Source organism: Anas acuta, chromosome 1, assembly GCF_963932015.1.
Source record: "Anas acuta chromosome 1, bAnaAcu1.1, whole genome shotgun sequence".
Taxonomy (NCBI): Eukaryota; Metazoa; Chordata; class Aves; order Anseriformes; family Anatidae; genus Anas; species Anas acuta.
This window is the reverse complement of record NC_088979.1, coordinates 78,230,926-78,249,883: the sequence shown is the minus strand read 5'-3', so window position 1 is coordinate 78,249,883 and position 18,958 is coordinate 78,230,926. Positions and strand designations below refer to the sequence as shown.

The following is an 18,958-nucleotide window of genomic DNA, read 5'->3' as shown; positions in this document are numbered from 1 at the left end:
CCATGAAAATATGTCCTTTGCACTGAAATTGTTTTCACCAGTGTGAGGCCTGAATAACAGTGTTTTAACCAAATCAAGTACAAGGACAACATTATTTTCTGAGCCACTGAAGTCCGGTCTGAGTCATTCTAGAGAAAATATTGTAAGCAGCAATCTTGAACTGGAAATGATGATCTTGATGACTGAATCATTTTTTCCGCTTTGCCGAACTCTCCAATTCTATACTGCATTGTGAGTGGAGGGAGCAGAGGAAATGAAACAACTGCAATGGAGATGGAAAGGTCGACACAATGTGTGGAATAGAAAATAGCTTTTTGATGTGCATCTCGGAGGGTTATTTTATTTATTTTTTATTGTATTTTTATAGGGAAAAGTAGATTTCTTTAAAATAAAATCAGAACTCAATCCTATAAGAATCCTTTAAGTTGCCTCCTCATCTACACTGGGCTCCCCTGCTGGGGGGTTTCCTGCACAGCACACGCATATGCAACTGGCCTGCCACATGAACAAGGACCAGAACAGGACCCCAGTATAAAATAAGGTGAGCCAGACGGGCAGTAAAAGCAGCACACCCTACACTTCCCTCACTTTTCTGAGAGGCTCTAAATTCAGACATATATTCATGGTGGGTGAAGTCTCTGAGCTATGTGAAGGTCCTTAAAAGAAACGAACCTTCCCATCACTTTTCACCTCACCTGTAGTCAGAGGTCTCCCGACCCTGTGGTGGAATTAATGTCATCTACACCATTAGCACATTCCTCAGAAAGCAAAGGAGCTGCAGAGGCACGGTGCTCTGCAAGCCCAGGCACCTCACACTGAACCAGACACTTAACTGATGGCACTAGTGGCATATGAAGTAACAATACACCTTTGCCTGAAACTATACATCAGTGTTTGTACAGCTGAATTCTTCTTCAGTGTCAAGAAAGTTAACGTGTATTCCTTTACTATAACCACATCGCCCATGGGCAGTAGTTTATAGTGTCATTTAACAGTGCAACAACTGGAAAATGAATGGTTTTCCACAGGTTGGATCTGACTGGAGACCTGCTAGGCTCATGAATAAATAATTCCTGAAGTCAGTAGAGCTGTACTGACATAAAAAGGCAGGATGAGAAGATGCCCTCTGGGTTTGCAGAGGTCTGACTTTGAGTGACACGTGGAAAGAGTATAAGCTTTTGCATTTCCTAGCTTGTCTTACATTGAGATTTAGCAGTTGGAGTCCTGTATTAATTATGTCTCAGCCTTGTCAGTGCTGATCTGTAGAGGCTTCCTCAGCTTTCCACCCTGACAGGGGTAGAAATTCATTTTAATTTTAAAAAAAAAAAAACAAAAACAGAATTGCTCCAACCTGAGAGACAAATAAGTCTGCTCCAACTCCAGAAGGCTCTTAGCTAAAGCAATCACTAAGGAGCTGAAAACCATGTTTGAAAGCTTTTCTTAGTGAGGCAGAGAGGGATTTGGTCATAAGCCATCCAACCCCCAGGAGAGTGCAAAAGCCATTTGGATACTGAGGCTGCTGAGGCTGGAAAGGTCCCATCACTGACCACCGCTGAGAACCCTGCTCTGAGGTTTTTGCACCTTCCTAGACCACTGTAAGACAGACTTGTGCCTGGAGGTCCCACTTGGGATTGAAGATCCCAAGAGAGAGATGTTGCTGCATCCATAGGCTTCATTCAGCCTAAGCCACAAAGTGATTTTAACCCTTAACCTCAAAATTTTGTGATAAACTTTTGGATGACTTTGTGAAATGCTTAGGTAAATATTTTTGGTAGAAACTTGTAAAAATGAGAGAAAATGTGTTCAGAATTTGCAGAAGGCTTACAAATGTGCGTCTTTGATCAAATAGGATTGTCTGGCACACAAAGTTAAGACCCAAACCTTTGCAGGATAGGAGAATGGGGGATGAGTGTCTGTGTGTGCATGTGCATACATGCACCCTAATCACACCCCACCTCTTTCCCTCCTGGTGCAGCACAGCACCTCACGCAAGTCTTCCTCTTCCATGAACCCATTCATCTGTCAGCCAGCTGCCTCTGGCACTCCAGGACACAAAATGAGGCCAAGACAAGCACATACACTGTGCCAGGGCTGGCAGGGGAAGGGGATGCTTCTTGCTGGTGTCCCATTGCCAAAGACACCACGCAGCACCACCAGGACAGCACTACAGCCTTCCCCTGCAGCTCTGTAGGATGGATGCAACTCCTCTCACTTCACCTAACCTAGGGTGCAGTGCTGGGTGGCAAAGCAGAGGCACCCAAAGGCTCTGAATTAGCCAGATTCACACTTTGAACATGAAAATACCTTTCTCTAACCCTACACATTAATGGTTCAGAGTGTGAGCATTGGCCATTCTTTCCCTCCCATTGGCTTCTGCATAAAGGACTAAGAAAGGCACTTCCATCTTCTGAAGCCTTCAGTCACGTACTTTTTGAACTGTGCCAGTGCACTACTGTGTTGGCAGCACAGGGATCTTGCAGCTTATTTCTATTACAATAAATTTCCATCCTGGCAGATCCCCAGCTGTAAGACTCTCTGCCAGTCTCTGCATTGCTGTGTGCCGCACTTTTCCGTCCCGCTCTCCTGTATGATGAGAAAATAACCAAAGCTAGAGCACGTACTGGCTATTTATAGCACTCACCCAAGTACTACGTGGAAAAGCTCAAGAGTTTAAGCATAATGTTGTGAACGCCAGTGCCGCATGATGATCATCATTGTCACAGCCCAAAGAAGATCCGGATGTTGCTAATACCGTGGCACAGGCTTCAAATCCTTTGCATGGAAAACTATGACTAAAAGGAGGCTCTGGGTGGAGACGGAAACAAAAACAGATAATTAGAATTTGATGAGGACTTATAAGAATTTATAGTGTTATTTGATTTGAGAAATTCTGGAGTCGATCCATTTCAAAATATTCAATAAACTTGGGAATAGAAATGCTTTCTGTTATCTTTCATATCAATACATCAGAATTTAATAACAGAGATTTAATAAAACAATTCAGGAGACTTAAATGGGGTATGTAAAATTCATGGCAGATCTGGCTTTTGACTGATGTCATTAGCTTTTAACCTATGACTAAATGACCTTCTCAGAGGGAAGGTTATTGAACAGAGGAACGTAGTGTTTGAAGTTTGAAATGCCTTTTATTACTGCGTTCAGCATGACTTGCTTTTTAAACATATGGACATGATTTACAGGTTTCATAGCCAGAATAATAATGCTAAAATTTCCTGTTATGGTGTGTCTCAATTTTTATATAATGAGGGATGTCTTTAATCCAACATTTGGATTATGGCCTCTACATATCCATCTCTATAATAGGAATGACACTACTTAAATAATAACTGTTAATTCTGAAAAAAATGTGCAGGTAGTTTCTAAAAAATATCACTTTTTATGTCTAGCTAGCTTTCAAACCTGCACGTGCTTTTTTGGGGGAGAGGGCAGGAAAAAGACTGAACGAGCAATATATTCCCATTGCATCTGAAAGAGTCAGGAAATCTTTATCTACTTGTTAAGACTGTGCTTGACTTCCAGAAGGACAGAGGTGACTGAAGAAACTCGAGTGAATCTTGAATGCAGTGCTGCCATTTACTTCAGAAGCTGTCATATGTCACGTACTGTGACACTGCTTATAGCACACATTATTCATGCAAAGCTTGACAGACCATACATAAATCCTGTCATATTCATATACATTGCAAGCATATACATCCATATGTATCCTTTGGGAATCAGGTCCAGCTGACTCTTAAGTTTCTTTCATGTTTTCCAGCCATTCTTCCCCACATGGGTGCCCTTACTCATCATGTGGCTCTCTAGCACATCCCCTGTCTGCACATTTTGTCAGAAAAAAAAAAAAAAAAGTATGTTTTTTGCTTTCATGTGCAACAGTAAGCCTGGAGTTATGTTATTTAAATCAATAGTTACTTTGCTTTACAGTAGTGTAAAGAAAGGAAAAGGAAATCCAGAAAACAAAATAAAATAACAGTAATGGAAGCTCCTTCAGCTGCTATTTCCATTTATATTTTGTAAATAACTGATAAATGTTTTTCAACTTCAAAATATGGAAGGAGCTGTCACCTTCTAATTTGGGACTCATGGAATGAATAAGCCTTTGTGGAAGTACAAGGTGGTTACCAGGACAAGTGAATCTGTGTTCTCATTTATTACACTCTACATTAAAAAACAAACAAGTCAGGGGTTATAAATGGTGTACTGCCATTTGTTTCATTTCTGTCAGACTCCTACATCAGCAGTTACTCAAAACTTCAATAAAAAATTTTCACTCCAGGAGGGAGAAAGTCTGTTTTAAATTAACTTAAAAGGAAACTGTTCCTTTAGCCAATAAAGCAAATTGAGTACATAAAAAGATGCTGTCAGGGCTTGGTCTATTTTGACTTCTATGCCATTAACACCCTTCTTGGTTTTCACTTTTATCATACTTTACGATACCATTCAATTTGAAAGGTCCTCCCAGGTTCACAGCATTGAGGATTCATGACTTAGTGTGAACTATTTCATATCTTAAACATCAAAAGCTACCTTTGGCACATTTATGGCTGAATAATCAATGACTTTATTCTAATCTGCATTAGTATATGCTATATATTTTAAACCATAACGATTGTATCAAAAATGTCAGCTTATTGAGTATAATTACAAAGTAAGTGGCAAGAAGGTAACAAAGAAGGAAGCATTTCCCCTGGTCTTCTGCCCTACTTGTTTTGCAAAGTGGTATTTTTAACTGGTGAGGAGTGTACTGGTGGCATGTACCTTAATTTCACAGGTTCAGCTGAAACTGATGCAAGATAACCAGACTAACCCATCACACTGTCAGGTGACTCAATGGTAAAGTATTTATCCAGAACTTTCCCTTGACCCCTGATCTGGCTGTCTAAGCACATTCATGTGCCTCCTTTGTTCTTCCTTCTTGCTCGGGAAAGCTTTTCTTACTCCCTATGAATGGGCTAACTGTTCAGATTTGAGTTTCAATTCTCAAATGTGGTTGCATGGCTGTTATTTAGCTTCACTGTTGAGAATAAAACAAACAATACAGGTCACAAAACACAAGGAAAGGCTCAACATTTCACAAGAACTATGTAACACTTCTTATCAATACTGCCTCCATAATAAACTGCCATATTTTCCTGTAACTCAATTACAAAGGCATGTTACGAAAAGCCCTTTAAAATCATCTGGTCTCTCTCTGCTCTGGTGCTTTCCCGTGTATACTATTTTAAAACCATCCACAAATCACCCCTAAAGATTTCATAGCTAATAATTGCTTACCCTCTCTACCTGTTCCCTGGAGGGCTATCACCTTATCACCTTGCTGTGCTCCACGGTAATTAAACTATACTCGCAGCAATGTTTCCAACCTGCAGAAAGCCTGAAGCCTGTGGCTTCAATTTCAAACCTCAAAAAGAGTTTGTGTGCCTGAAAGCATCTGTAAAAAACAAAAACAAAACCCAAACAGTTAGAGTTTTGCACACTCTAACAGTCAAATAAAAATTACTGCTTCCTCTAGAGACTTTGCCTGGTTTTTAATCTTTACATATTCAAGGCTACACTACTGCTATGAACTTAAAGAAACACTTGTTTGGATGGATTTTAAAGTACATGTAAAATGAATTATGCTTGCTTTACAGTTTAAGGCCAGATACAAACTATTGAAATATTGGATTTATTATTTTAAGCAACATTCTGGAGCTTATGTATGGTGGGAGCATTAGTAGCAGGATATAAAACATCCCAGGTGAAGGTTCTGAAGCTTTGTACAGAGAATATTTTGCATCCCCACCAGGACCAAGATTTTACGTTTCCAATAGCTCCATCTGCTGTTGTCACTGCACTTTTTTTTTTTTTCTTTCCTCCACTAAGTCCTTAGACTTGTTTAATTCTCAATAAAATCCATTTTGCTAGCATTTTAATATTTGAACCATCTGAGAGCTCTGGCACTTCATCTTGTATCGACTCTTTGGCAATAAATTTCCAAGATTTTTTAACGAGTTTGTCAAGTCCTGTCTTAAATGTACAAACAGAAGTGTAAGACAGGCCTTCTCTTCTACCACAGATGATGTGCAAACGCTAAAGCACAGAAATGGCCTCGAGGCTGCAGAAATGGAAATTCAGACCTGCAATTAAATAGACTGTAAAGTGTAGCAAAACTAATAAAAAAAAATAGTAAAGCCAAGTCTAGTCCAGTCAACAGACTGTGGCTTCATAACAATTGATACCAGATCTGCCTGTTACTGTATCATATGTGATCCACATCAGATACTGGCACATGACTGCATTTCTGTCATGTTAGTCAGATTACTTGTCAGAGAGCTGATGCCGCTTGTATGCTGGCTGCAGGACAGATATCCATTAGGTCTGCCAGTACAAAGCTAACCCACATTTCTGACCGATTTGAGCTGTCAGGGAGAGCCCAGTCATCACTCTGTATTGTTTGCCCAGGATTTTTTCTGTCCCATGTGGGGAGCCACGAAGTGGGATCACTGGCTCTGCTGAATAGGCAGAAGACTGCCAGCAGCCCAGATCTGCTTCCAGGGACTGCTCCTGCTGGGCACAGGGAAGGGCTCTTAGACCTGGCACTCACCAAAATGATCCCTGAATGTAATCATAGAACCAAGAAAGTTGGAAGAGACCTTCAAGGTCCAACCACCACCCTACTACCAATGTCTCCCACTAAACCATGTCCCTAAGCACCACGTCCAACCTTTCCTTGAATACCCCCAGGGATGGTTATGCCACCACTTCCCTGGGCAACTTGTTCCAATGCCTGACTGCTCTTTCTGAGAAGAAATGTCTCCTAATTTCTAACCTAAATCTCCCCTGATGCAACTTGAGGTCATTCCCTCTAGTTCTATAACCAGTTACCTGGGAGAAGAGGCCGACCACCAGCTTCTCCACTCTACCCCAAGCCTGTAGTGCTGCATGGGGTTGTTGTGACCCAACACTTAGCCATGTTGAACCTCATCCCATTGGCCTCTGCCCATCGACCCATCCTGTCCAGGTCCCTCTGGAGGGCCTTCCTACCCTCCAGCAGATTGACACTTCCCCCTATCTTGGAGACATCTGCAAAAGGACTGAGGGTGCACTCAATTCCCTTATCCAAGTAATCAGTAAATATATTAAAGAGAATGGGCCCCAAAACCGACCCCTGGAGAACGCCACTGGTGTGGTGAAAGCTTTAAAGAGGATAATCCACAGCAACCGTTGTGCACTGTGAGCTAGTCTTGTGCTGGTGAGGACAGAGACGTGACCTGTGTGTGAGCTCAGGAGACCACAAGCCACTCCTTGGTATATGCACTCCGATGGCTCCCAAGCCCACTGGCTCTTCTGCCTCGTCACCATCCTGATTTGAGCGGGAAGCAGACCTGGGATCTTGGCTGGGCAAGAGCTGAAGTGCACAGAGGGCAACCGAGAGATCAAGACCTTGGGACATGCCTTAGGAGCACAGGGTAGATACAGATGTGAGACCTGACAGACACAGAGCTGCTGATCAACTTCTCACATCTATTAGCAAATTCACCTGCCTTAGATATTGTGCTTGGAAGGGACACATGCCGGTAAAATGGAAAAAGAACTTACTGCTCTATGAGCAGAGAACCATTTCTTGTGGCATTTATTTTCCAGGACTACAATTGTTCCCTCGCCATGGTATCAGGATGGGGAGCAGAACAGTTCTTTTGTGAACTACTTTGTGGACGACCAATTATCTGCTCTTGCCAACTACTAACATTTTGAAATAATAAACTGCATGCTTTAGACATATTCCTATAAATGAATGTGTTAATTTAACACACCAACTTATTACACACAGCAAAGGCACTGCACCAAGCTGATATTTTGTGCTCAAGATATTCAATAGATGCAACGTTGTACATCAGGCTGGGGCTGTGACAAACTCAGCGTGAGAGGGGTCTGAGAGGGAGATAATTTAGCGTGGTACCTGGTGAAAAAGTTCTGTGTTTTCAGGAGCACTGAAGCGATCTCCTTGAGGCAAGGTGACATCTGCTACCAGAACAACGCCACAAGAGTCTCTTTAAGCCTCCTCCATCATCTCTTTCCTTTAACTCAACTCATAAGGGTGCTTTAGGGAGCATTCAAGGATCAGGCTTGAAAGCAGTAATTACTCTGCTATCATTGTTTTTTACTGTCTACTGTTACCGTCTTTACTCCCTACTTTACATATTCCACAGTCTTATTCTGACCTTGTGTGTACTTTTAATGAGGGAGTGAATGCATCGAGTTTAGGCATTTAGGAAAGAACGAAACCTGAATTCCTCTTCAGCTGCTGGTCCCTTTATAGCAGCTCAACCTCAGATCAGGGCAGGACCGATTCTGAATATGCCCAAGATTAATGACAATTTTCTGAATATACAACCCAGCAACCCAGCTGGGGAAAAGCGTGGGGTACCCCAATCTCATGAAACAGTTGTGGATAGAAAATTTAGCAGTATTTTTGCCAACTTTGCAGTATCAAGGATGTCTTTCCTTTCCGCTACGGGTTGTTCCAGGCTCACAGGTAGACAAAATTTTCAGGATATTTTGAATATGACAAGGGGAGGAACTTGCTGGTACAGGGTGACAGAATTGGACTGAAGACATGACACTAAGCATAACTAGACACGTTTAACGTAGAACATGGATGTCTGAACATCAAAGTTAACATGCAAGATCAAAGGCAGGAAAACTTCACTGTAATACTTTTCCTGACCTCCTCCAGAAAGACATTCCAGAGCTTATGGCCAGCTGCTGAGAAAGCACTCCAAAGTTCAGATAAGTAGAGGGCCAAAAAAAATCATAGCCGTCCCATGGCATAAGAAGAGGTTTCTTAGATGAAGTGGGTGTATCCCGTGGAAGGTTTTGTAGGTCACTGAGAGTATTTTGGATTTGCACAATGGTTAATATCGGCTTATGGGCCATGTCAAACTTTACTTCTTTTTTTTTGATGAGAGGCTGCTGTGTTGTACACTGATTCCGATTCATCTCTTAAGTTTGCATACCAATAATTACAGTTTTTCTACAGAGCGTTCAAGGAATTTGTTATTAGCAATTGCTAGTTTAAAAAGAAAAAAAAAAAAAAAAGAAAAAAATATTTTTTCCAAATAGTTAAAAAAAAAGTTTTGTTTTTCAGACAGCTAGAGTTGCAGTGAGTACTACAGCTTGATTCTTCAGGGCAGCCTGACCTTGAAGCAGGTTACTACCGTAATTTACCAGGGATCACCTCCCAGGGTGCTGCAGCTGAGTACCTCCAAGTACTTTTCGCCTTTTCCTGGCACTACTTTGTGTTTTCCTAGATTTCATTTAAAGCAACTGTTTTACATCCAGGCTCCGGGTTCTGCTGAGAACTAGGACTCCAATGGCCTCCTGGTACTCTGGATCTTCTTTCACAGCATGGTGTCACCAAATTCAGGTTCTTGCCAGGAGCTCCACCCAGGAGGAGCACTTGATGGCAGGTTCAGATGTACCAATACCCATCTCACCTTTCTCAACGTGGCAGAAAACCTCAATGAGCAACAGTTTTCTTATTCAGCGCAAGAAAGTCTTTCAACTCTTTCAGTCCCAGAGTAAAGTGCCTGATTTCTTCCTTGTTTCTTCTTCGGATCAGCACCTCTGGTCTTTGTCCCGGCTTGCTACAAGAAGGACATCGAGGTGCTTGAGCGGGTCCAAAGAAGGGCGACGAAGCTGGTGAGGGGCCTGGAGAACAAGTCCTACGAGGAGCGGCTGAGGGAGCTGGGCTTGTTCAGCCTGGAGAAGAGGAGGCTCAGGGGCGACCTTATGGCTCTCTACAGGTACCTCAAAGGAGGCTGGAGCGAGGTGGGGGTTGGCCTGTTCTCCCACGTGCCTGCTGACAGGACGAGGGGGAATGGGCTTAAGTTGCGCCAGGGGAGTTTTAGGTTAGATGTTAGGAAGAACTTCTTTACTGAAAGGGTTGTTAGGTACTGGAACGGGCTGCCCAGGGAGGTGGTGGAGTCACCATCCCTGGAAGTCTTCAAAAGACGTTTAGATGTAGAGCTTAGGGATATGGTTTAGTGGGGACTGTTAGTGTTAGGTCAGAGGTTGGACTCGATGATCTTGAGGTCTCTTCCAACCTAGAAATTCTGTGTGTGTCTGTGTCTGTGTGTTTAAGGCAAGCTGGAATCCAACCAGCACCATAGCCTTGGTCAGCTCATACCACCACTCATGCATAGGATATTTGCACAGGAGTGATGATAGAACCGAATCCGACAAAATTCACATCAGAAATGCTGGCGAGGAGAAGCAGCTGCCAAGTATAATTGCAGGAGCATACAGGAAAGACATGAACAACCGAAGCGTGGTGTGATAACATCAGTTCTTGGCAGCCAGCAGTGGACGAGGCAGTGCCGGGGGTGAGAACTGCTGATTTCAGAGCTGGTTGAGAAGACCAGAGAGGCACAGCCGAGCGATGCCAGCTCCCTGCGACAGAGCACATCTCACACTACCCTTCTGCACTTCCCAAACTCCAGCCCCCTGGGCCGTTTGTAAAAATGCTGGGTTTCATTTCCAGTCACAGAGAAACAAAACTTGCAGCAAGAGGCTGGAGAACGTTATGTGAGCTCCTGCTGTGACTGACAAGACCCCAAAGTAAATCAGGAGGCTTATTATTTATTAACTTTTATTTATTTATTCATTATTTAATGATACATATTATTTGATATTTATACAAAAATATAAATTTTTATATTTAAATATTTTTATTTTAATATTGTTATTTAATAAAATACATGATAATGTATTATTACTTTATTTATTTTGAATTTTGTGAGACCCCAGCGTGACTGACAGAACCCAAAAGTAAATCAGGAGGCGCGTTTATTATGGCTGTTTATTAATTTATTATTACCACACCGTTTATTTTTATTATTTATTCATTGATTATTTTATCAGGAGACCCCCACCCGGGGATGTGTGACATCACTCGTCGCCTGAGGCGTGCAGTTCACTTTATCTGTCCCAGCAGCTCGGGACAAATCACTTATTTGTGCACAGCCCTCCCCAGCCACAACCCCGAGTGCGGTGGGGCAGGGCGAGGAAGGGGAACCCCCACAGCACCGCCCACAGGCGGCCATTGCGCCCGCCTCCCTCCCACCGCCCCGAGGCCGCTCTGATTGGCCGCTCCTTTTCCCGCGTGACCCAGCGCCGGGCGGCGATTGGCCGAAGCGGGCCGGAGGGGCGGGCCGGCCGCGCGGTTACCGTGGCGACCGCGGCCGTACCCGGAAACGGGAGGGCGGCGGGGGAGCTCCCGGGGCGCCCCGGTGGGCGGCCGGTACGGGCGCGCGCGCGCGCGCTCGTTCCCCCGCCCCGCCCCGCCCCGCGCCTCCTGCAGGGTGCCGCCCTCTTAAAGGGCCCGCGTCAGGCATGGCGGGGCCGGGCGGGCCCGACGGGGCGGTAGCGGCGGTGGCGGCCGTTCCGTGATGGCGCCTCGGCGCTCCGCCGGCGGCAGCGGTGCCGAGATGGCGGCCGGGGGCCGTGCGGCGCGGGGCGCGGCGGCGGCGGCGGCGCAGAGCGTGTGCATGGTGTCGGACTTCTTCTACCCCAACATGGGCGGCGTGGAGAGCCACATCTACCAGCTGTCGCAGTGCCTGATCGAGCGCGGCCACAAGGTGCTGGTGGTCACCCACGCCTACGGCGGGCGGCGCGGCGTGCGCTACCTGAGCAACGGGCTGAAGGTGTACTACCTGCCGCTGCGCGTCATGTACAACCAGTCGACGGCCACCACCCTGTTCCACAGCCTGCCCCTGCTGCGCTGCATCTTCCTGCGCGAGCGGGTGAGCGTGGTCCACGCGCACAGCTCCTTCTCGGCCATGGCGCACGACGCCCTCTTCCACGCCAAGACCATGGGGCTGCGGACGGTGTTCACCGACCACTCGCTCTTCGGCTTCGCCGACGTCAGCTCGGTGCTGACCAACAAGCTGCTGACCGTCTCGCTCTGCGACACCAACCACATCATCTGCGTCTCCTACACCAGCAAGGAGAACACGGTGCTGCGGGCGGCCCTGGACCCGCGCATTGTCTCCGTCATCCCCAACGCCGTGGACCCCACCGACTTCACCCCGGACCCCTCCCGGAGGGATGACGGGACCGTCACCATCGTCGTGGTCAGCAGGCTCGTGTACAGGAAAGGTAATGGGGCCTAAAACGCAAGTTTACCCTCGCTATCGTTTCCTATAGGCTGTGGTAAGAAAGGTCTTGGATATAATTACCAGGTAGATGGGGTTTATGGCATGGGTTGAAGTGGGTTTCACTACTTCATGAGCTGACAGGGTTGGGCTTTTGTGTCAATGCATTCAAGAAGAAGGAATCTACACCTTAGTTTGCACCTGTTGGATTTAGAGGCCTGTTTCTTTTCCAGCATTGCAGGTGCTGGAGTTTCACAGTTTCACAGTAAAGTGAAAGGTTTGGCTTATCTGGAGGATATGGTCTAGGCCCTGATCTATGTATTCTGTTAAAGGCATTTCACCTGTTTTTTTAATCAACCAACATCAGTTTAAGTCATTGTTCATCATATTTGTCTCCTAATAGATCACACATTGTTTTTTGTTTGTTTGCTTGCTTGCTTTTTTCTTGTTAAGAGCTTTGTGTTCAGCAGGACAACTGTTCAAGAGACTTTTCCCATCCGGAGTAGCGCTAACACAGTAGGATGCATCATGATAACTTCTAAAATCAAATACTTTTTTATACAGCTTGTCCTAAATTCTCTTCTCTTAGGTATAGACTTGCTTAGTGGTATAATTCCTGAGCTCTGTCAGAAGTATCCAGAGTTGCATTTCTTAGTTGGAGGAGAAGGACCAAAACGAATCGTACTGGAAGAAGTCCGGGAAAGATACCAGCTACATGACAGGTTTGTTCTAAGCATGTTTATGATCCTTCACTGTATTTTAAGGGTGGGAAAGACAACAGCAATACCCTAACACCCTCGCTCACTGCCTCACCCTCCAAAACAACAACAAACAAACCCCAAAGTCTTGAGGCTGGAGAAGATGAGAACTATTGAGTGAAGGCATGGCAGATAGACCAAACACCAACTGAGCACTTGCAGAGTTGGACTATGATCCTGCAAGTTGGCCCTGTATGAACTTTCACATGAGTCAGAGAAAATCTGAATTAGACATTGATTTATTGTTTCTCTGAAATGGCAATGTTCAAATCACTTCTGCTGGATTACTGTATGGTACGAGGTGTTAGCAAGTTTGTGTCACTGCTGCTTTTAAGGATAACTGCTAATAATTTTGGAAGTTTCATTCCTGTTGACATCTCTCTGCTTTGCTTCATTTAACTTTTTTTATTTCAGTGTGGTACTTTCAGGGCAGGACTTAAACAGTACCTGTTCTTGTAGGTAAAGGTGTTCCTTGGTGCTACTGTGTCACCAAAATGTTTCCATAATGCATATGCATCTGTATATTTTTTTGAGTCTTTGTTGTTCCTCAGAAGTCGTTTTATAGAGGAAGCAAAAGGTTCTTAATTTTCCATTTCCTGTTGCCTGTTCTGTACTTCAGTCAGTGATTCCTCCTTCTGTGCCTCCCTGGTATGAAAGATCAATTTTTTATTTGTATTTTTTCTTTAGTGTTCTTTGTACTTCTTCCTTCATCCTCTTCTTGTTTCCCACCATCTCTTCAAAAGAATAGGTCCTGATCACTGATACCCTAATTATTTTTTTTTGCCCTTGGACTCTGAGATTGATCACACCTCACACTGAAAATTCAGATAATACATCTAAGCAGAGAAAGAGTGATAAATCTTAATAATTAACTGCATGAAGCTGTGTTCTCTTCCAGAAATAGCAAGCTCAGTAGCAGCGTTTTGAAGGTGGTTACCACATTAAAGCAATTGCTGGTCAAAATTTAGAGAAAACAAAGCAAAGGTGTCTATGCTGCTTCTCTCTATATAAATAAGCATGTACTACTGGAACTCATTTTTTAGTATATGCGTAACATATGGCATTATTACAGTATAAACCTAGTGTTTCTCTTGTATTTTTCTTATATGCAGGGTACGTCTCCTAGGAGCCTTGGAACACCAGGATGTTAGAAATGTTCTAGTCCAGGGGCACATTTTTCTCAACACTTCCCTCACTGAAGCGTTTTGTATGGCAATTGTGGAAGCAGCAAGCTGTGGCCTACAGGTAAAAAAAAAACATAAAAATAAAAAGAGAGATCTCAACTATCTAGACTGCATGTACCCATTTTAAACAAGCTTCATGACTAAATAATATGTGCTTGTAACATTTTATTTCATTTCTTCCAAAGCTCCATCTCTATAAAGGTGAGCAAATATCGCCCACATTTATAGATAACATGGAAAGTAAGACAGAAGAATGTGGGGATTCAAGGTAGGAAAAGAGGGTTAGAGAGAGAAAGAAGACACTAATCACAGTAAGAACTCTTTCTGGCTAATATTCAGCTTAGTTTGCAGAGCGACAGCTAAAAGCAAAAAGAAATCAACAGCCATAAAGAACTGAGATTCTCACATTTAAATCTAAAGAGTCTTTTTTATTTTTGAAAGACAGTACCAATGCTGTCTTTCAACAATTAGATACTGATCTAATTGATATTGTTATCAGTATCTAATTGATATGGTCAATGATGGGGATAGGGGAGAGAATTTGGGGTGAAACCAGGACACTTATAAACAAGAAGTACAGAAAACGTGAGGGGCTTTACTCCACTCCAACATTTTCTCAGGGTAGTTACTACGTATTTGTGGCATTCATTCTCCAGTCATTTGTTTACTTCTCTAGGGGTGCCAAAATTCTGTGGTTTTCCTACTGTTGCCTGCTGTTTAGAGATGATTAAAGAATACAAATCTTAGTAGTTTCTGGTTTCTCTTTAAAAACAGTAATTACTGAACTTCTGAAGAAATTCTTTTAAGTGTTCAGTATCTTACAAGTCATAAACCAAAGGTGATGTGGTAAAATTATCTCCTCTAAGTATAGGTAATGGTTTTCATGAGGAACTATGGAGAGAAGATCCAAAATCTAATTACACAGATCTAGCTGTGTATTGTGACAAACATCTTTAGGAAAGATGTCTCATTATACACACACTAGGCCAATCATTCTGTCTTATGCTACCAACGAGTCACTCTGAACATCGTTAAAAGTATTCTGCTGTGTGAGGTCCTTTCTAGGGCCTACGCCTTCCATTCACATATGCAGGTAAAACTCCCCAAGCTTCATAGTAGTCTTTGCCTTCATGGCAACCAGTCATTGGATTTGTGTTGTGTTTTTTTTTCCCCTCTCTTCATCTCCAATGAACAATCTAAACAATCTAAACAGTGTAATAGCAGTATCATCTCTGGACTTCATTGCTATGCAACATATGTAGTATTTCTTTTGTTTCTTTCAAAGGTTGTGAGTACAAAAGTTGGTGGGATTCCTGAGGTGCTTCCAGAAAATCTCATTATTTTATGTGAACCATCTGTGAAATCATTGTGTGATGGTCTAGAAAAGGCTATTGCCCAGCTCAGATCGGGAACACTACCATCTCCAGAAGCTGTTCATAATAAAGTAAAGACATTTTATACCTGGAGGGATGTAGCAGAGAGAACTGAAAAAGTATGTATAGCCACTTTTTTTTTTTTTTTTAATTCAAGTACATTTCTGAAAAGTGATTTCTTTGAAACTTTACTGTGTGTGTTCTTTTTGTAATTCTTCAGTTTAACTTCTGAATATTTTCTATAAAATACGTGGTTTAAAAAGGTTCACAAAATACTTCCTTTTTCCCAACTACTTCCCATTTTTGTTATTGTTTTTCCCCTATTTGTATTTTTTTCTATTACATAACTACTGGTAAGTATTCTGAAGAACAGCCTAGACCTTTAGTTACATTTCTACTCATATTTTTTTCTCCCCAGAGTCTTCACAATAAGTAGCTCTTCTGGCATAGCTGGAAAACATGCTGCATAAGATGTATGAAAAGATAGAGTTCATGACACAGTTTTGTCTGTGGCATGCTAATGAGTGGTTTAAAGTGATGCGAGGTAGCGTAATGCCAGCAGACATAGCTGAATATACATGAGCGCTATGGATGTAATGAAAATAAATTATCATGCTTTTGAAATCATATTTCAGAATTAGAACTGTGCTTTGGTGTGAAAACTCTGTCATTAGCGAGGAATATTAACTGCAATAATTTATTAACTCCTGTGGAGATATGTCACTTTTGACTTCAGCCCCTATGTTTTAGACAAGAGAGTAGTTGAAACAGATACATCTTAATTACATTGTACTGTTACTCAGATACATATCTCTCCTCCTAGTCTACTTGAAGAATCATCATACACAACCAGTTTATCTGATCTTTTTCAAGGACTATCAGTACAATTCATCTTACGTTTTTTTTTTTAATCTGCAAACAATATTTCAGTTGCAAAGTTTTTGTAGAAGTTAGCCTAGGTTTCAGTTTCTTTTATAGCCCTTCCCTAAGAAATTAAACCAAACTCTGTGAAGGGAAATGTTAGCGTAACTGGGAGGAGGACACATAGAACTTATGTTGCACAAAGGAGTGTTGTTGGTTAGCTCATTGCTGATGTATTTGTAGGATGACGTCTGTAATGTTCTCAAGGACAAAACTCTTTTGAATGATTTAAGTCTTTAGTCACATATAGTAGTTTTCTGTTCTATGAAACACTGGACCAGTGGTTGTAGTTAGTATGTATGTTGTCACTAATACCATGTATTTGCTTTCCACATTCATTGAATTTTATCATACTAGCGTTTCTTTAAATAAAAATCAGAATCCTATTCTGATTTGCTTGACTGTCCAAATACAGATATTGGAAGATTGCCCACCTAGCTATGTGTTCATCCATCTTTGTGTTGAAAATCTCGTAACTGCGTGTTCAGACTCTGTGCTTGACTGGTGTGTCTAAGAGATTAGAATCCATCCCATTAATTCAAAAAACTCTCTGTAACATTAGATTAGAGGCAAATTACGCTGTCTTTCTATCTAGTGAAATATTCTCAAGGGCTGTCATAAAATAGAAGATTTCTTTTTCATTTTTCTCCTTAACCATTGCATAAATTTAAATTTCTGGAATACTCATAAATCATTTTAAACTTGCAAAGCTTTTTGGTGTAACATTTGTCACATATAGTTGTTAGGAATAGATACTGTATTTTGCACATTGACAACAAAGCTTGATTTTTGAGGTAGAAGCAACATCACTCTTAAGATTTCACTCTCTCTTTTCTCCTTTTTAGGTATACGAGAGGGTTGCAGGTGAAAAGGTTTTACCAATGAATGAGCGACTTGACAGACTAATATCTCACTGTGGCCCAGTGACTGGGTATATTTTTGCTCTTCTTGCTGTTCTGAACTTCCTCTTCTTGGTGTTTCTGAGGTGGATGACTCCAGATTCCATTATTGATGTTGCAATAGATGCCACAGGTCCTAAAGGTGCATGGACTAAACAGTATTTTTCTGGGAAAAAAGGAAGAGTTAAAGAAGAACCTCCGATCTCCTAAAATCCTCCAATGGAGAGAAAAAATGCTTCAGTTCCTAAAGGTTTTAAAGCTTGCTGTTAGAGACATTACTTTTCAAATTCTACGGTTTCTTTCTGAAGTTCTTTGAAAGAAACTTGGTTAAATGTGCTACCTCAATTTAGGATTATGTTTTAATTTAGTTTTGGATTCTTACAAGTATATGGACATCTCTTTTGCACTTAAAGCTGGGGGGAGAACGTGGATATTTACATGTGTCAAGAGCCTTTGAGACAAAAATATTAGATTTTTCTCTATAACTTGAATAGTACAGACTATTCTGTACTATTGAGTGTAAACTCAATATTGAGTGTACTAGTGAGTGTAAACTTTTGTGATATTTGGAAAAGCAAAACACAAGAATTACATTAGTTTACAGTAGTCCCTGTCAATTCCTGATATTTACTGTGATTTTTGAGACCTATTTAAAAAAAAAATTAAATACTGAACAAAACATACCTTTTTTTTCCTACGATGAGAATTACACTTGAAGGTAGTCATACTAAGAAATTCCACAGTAATAATTAATTTACTGTAAATTCATTATTAACATGGAAATTTCAGAGACTTAGTTCCAGCAGTTGTGTCCCAGTGACAATGTTTTGTGTGCACAGCAACATTATTTTGAAGTTTGTCCCTAATGAAAATTAGATCATTCTGTTGCCAAATCAAAACTCCATAAAGAGCTTCTGATATCTTCATCACAAGTATCCTGCTAACTAACATATGAAAGTGAGGTAAAGCTTATGTCTTTTTTTTTTTTTTTAAGTACATAGGTGGCTTTTGTAAAAATACATAGGTGAAGGAATGATATTACTTAGATTAAGATGATAGCAATTAGCCTTCAGAATCAGCTCAGGCCTGAAAACACCTCCAACAGACTATGCCAAAGTATGAAGTAACGTGTGTTTGCGTGCGTGTGTGTATCTGAATGAGAGAGAGAGAGAAATTTATGAAGGGCTTAACAAGCCTCAACAAGCACCATCATATTCTCTATGGTGTTTTTTTTGTTTTGTTTTGTTTTTCTCCCTTCTCCTCTTGTTCCCCTGCTTTTGACGTAAATGGCATTTCAGTCTCTCTCTGGGAGGGACAGTGTTTAGTGTGCATGATTTCACCTAGACCACACCAGAGACACTGTCAGACAGGTCATGCAACTTAAATCTGGGGAAGGCATCCCTTAAATGGAAGTAACCAATAGATATGCTTTTCTTGAGGGGAAAACAAAAAGTTCCTTGCATCTGGTAAGTACATCAGTAAGTAATTTATGGTTGGAACAGGCAGCAGAATGTACAAATGTGAGAGGAGGCAAACTTCTCTTGTTTACTTCAGACAACGCTCAAACTACTCCCTGCCTAATGCACTGGGTTGATTTCCCTTTCAAGCATCACTGAAGACTGAAAGTCTTATGATTCTATGACCCTGAGTATTATGTATCATTGG

The 18,958-nt window shown here is 42.0% G+C and overlaps 1 protein-coding gene and 1 long non-coding RNA gene across 2 annotated transcripts; one reads left to right on the top strand and one right to left on the bottom strand.

Moving 5' to 3' along the window:
- The first annotated feature begins 11,257 nt into the window (after nt 1–11,257).
- Nucleotides 11,258–17,785, top strand: PIGA (phosphatidylinositol glycan anchor biosynthesis class A). Its single transcript, XM_068683553.1, has 5 exons — nt 11,258–12,162; nt 12,748–12,880; nt 14,029–14,161; nt 15,386–15,592; nt 17,240–17,785. Exons 1-5 carry the CDS (start codon nt 11,454–11,456, stop codon nt 17,501–17,503), a joined length of 1,446 nt encoding a protein of 481 aa, XP_068539654.1. The 5' UTR covers nt 11,258–11,453; the 3' UTR covers nt 17,504–17,785.
- Nucleotides 17,662–18,416, bottom strand: LOC137857275 (uncharacterized). Its single transcript, XR_011097044.1, has 2 exons — nt 17,835–18,416; nt 17,662–17,793 (listed from the first exon to the last, which is right to left on the bottom strand). It is a non-coding gene; the product is annotated as an uncharacterized lncRNA (long non-coding RNA).
- Between the last annotated feature and the right edge of the window lie 542 nt (nt 18,417–18,958).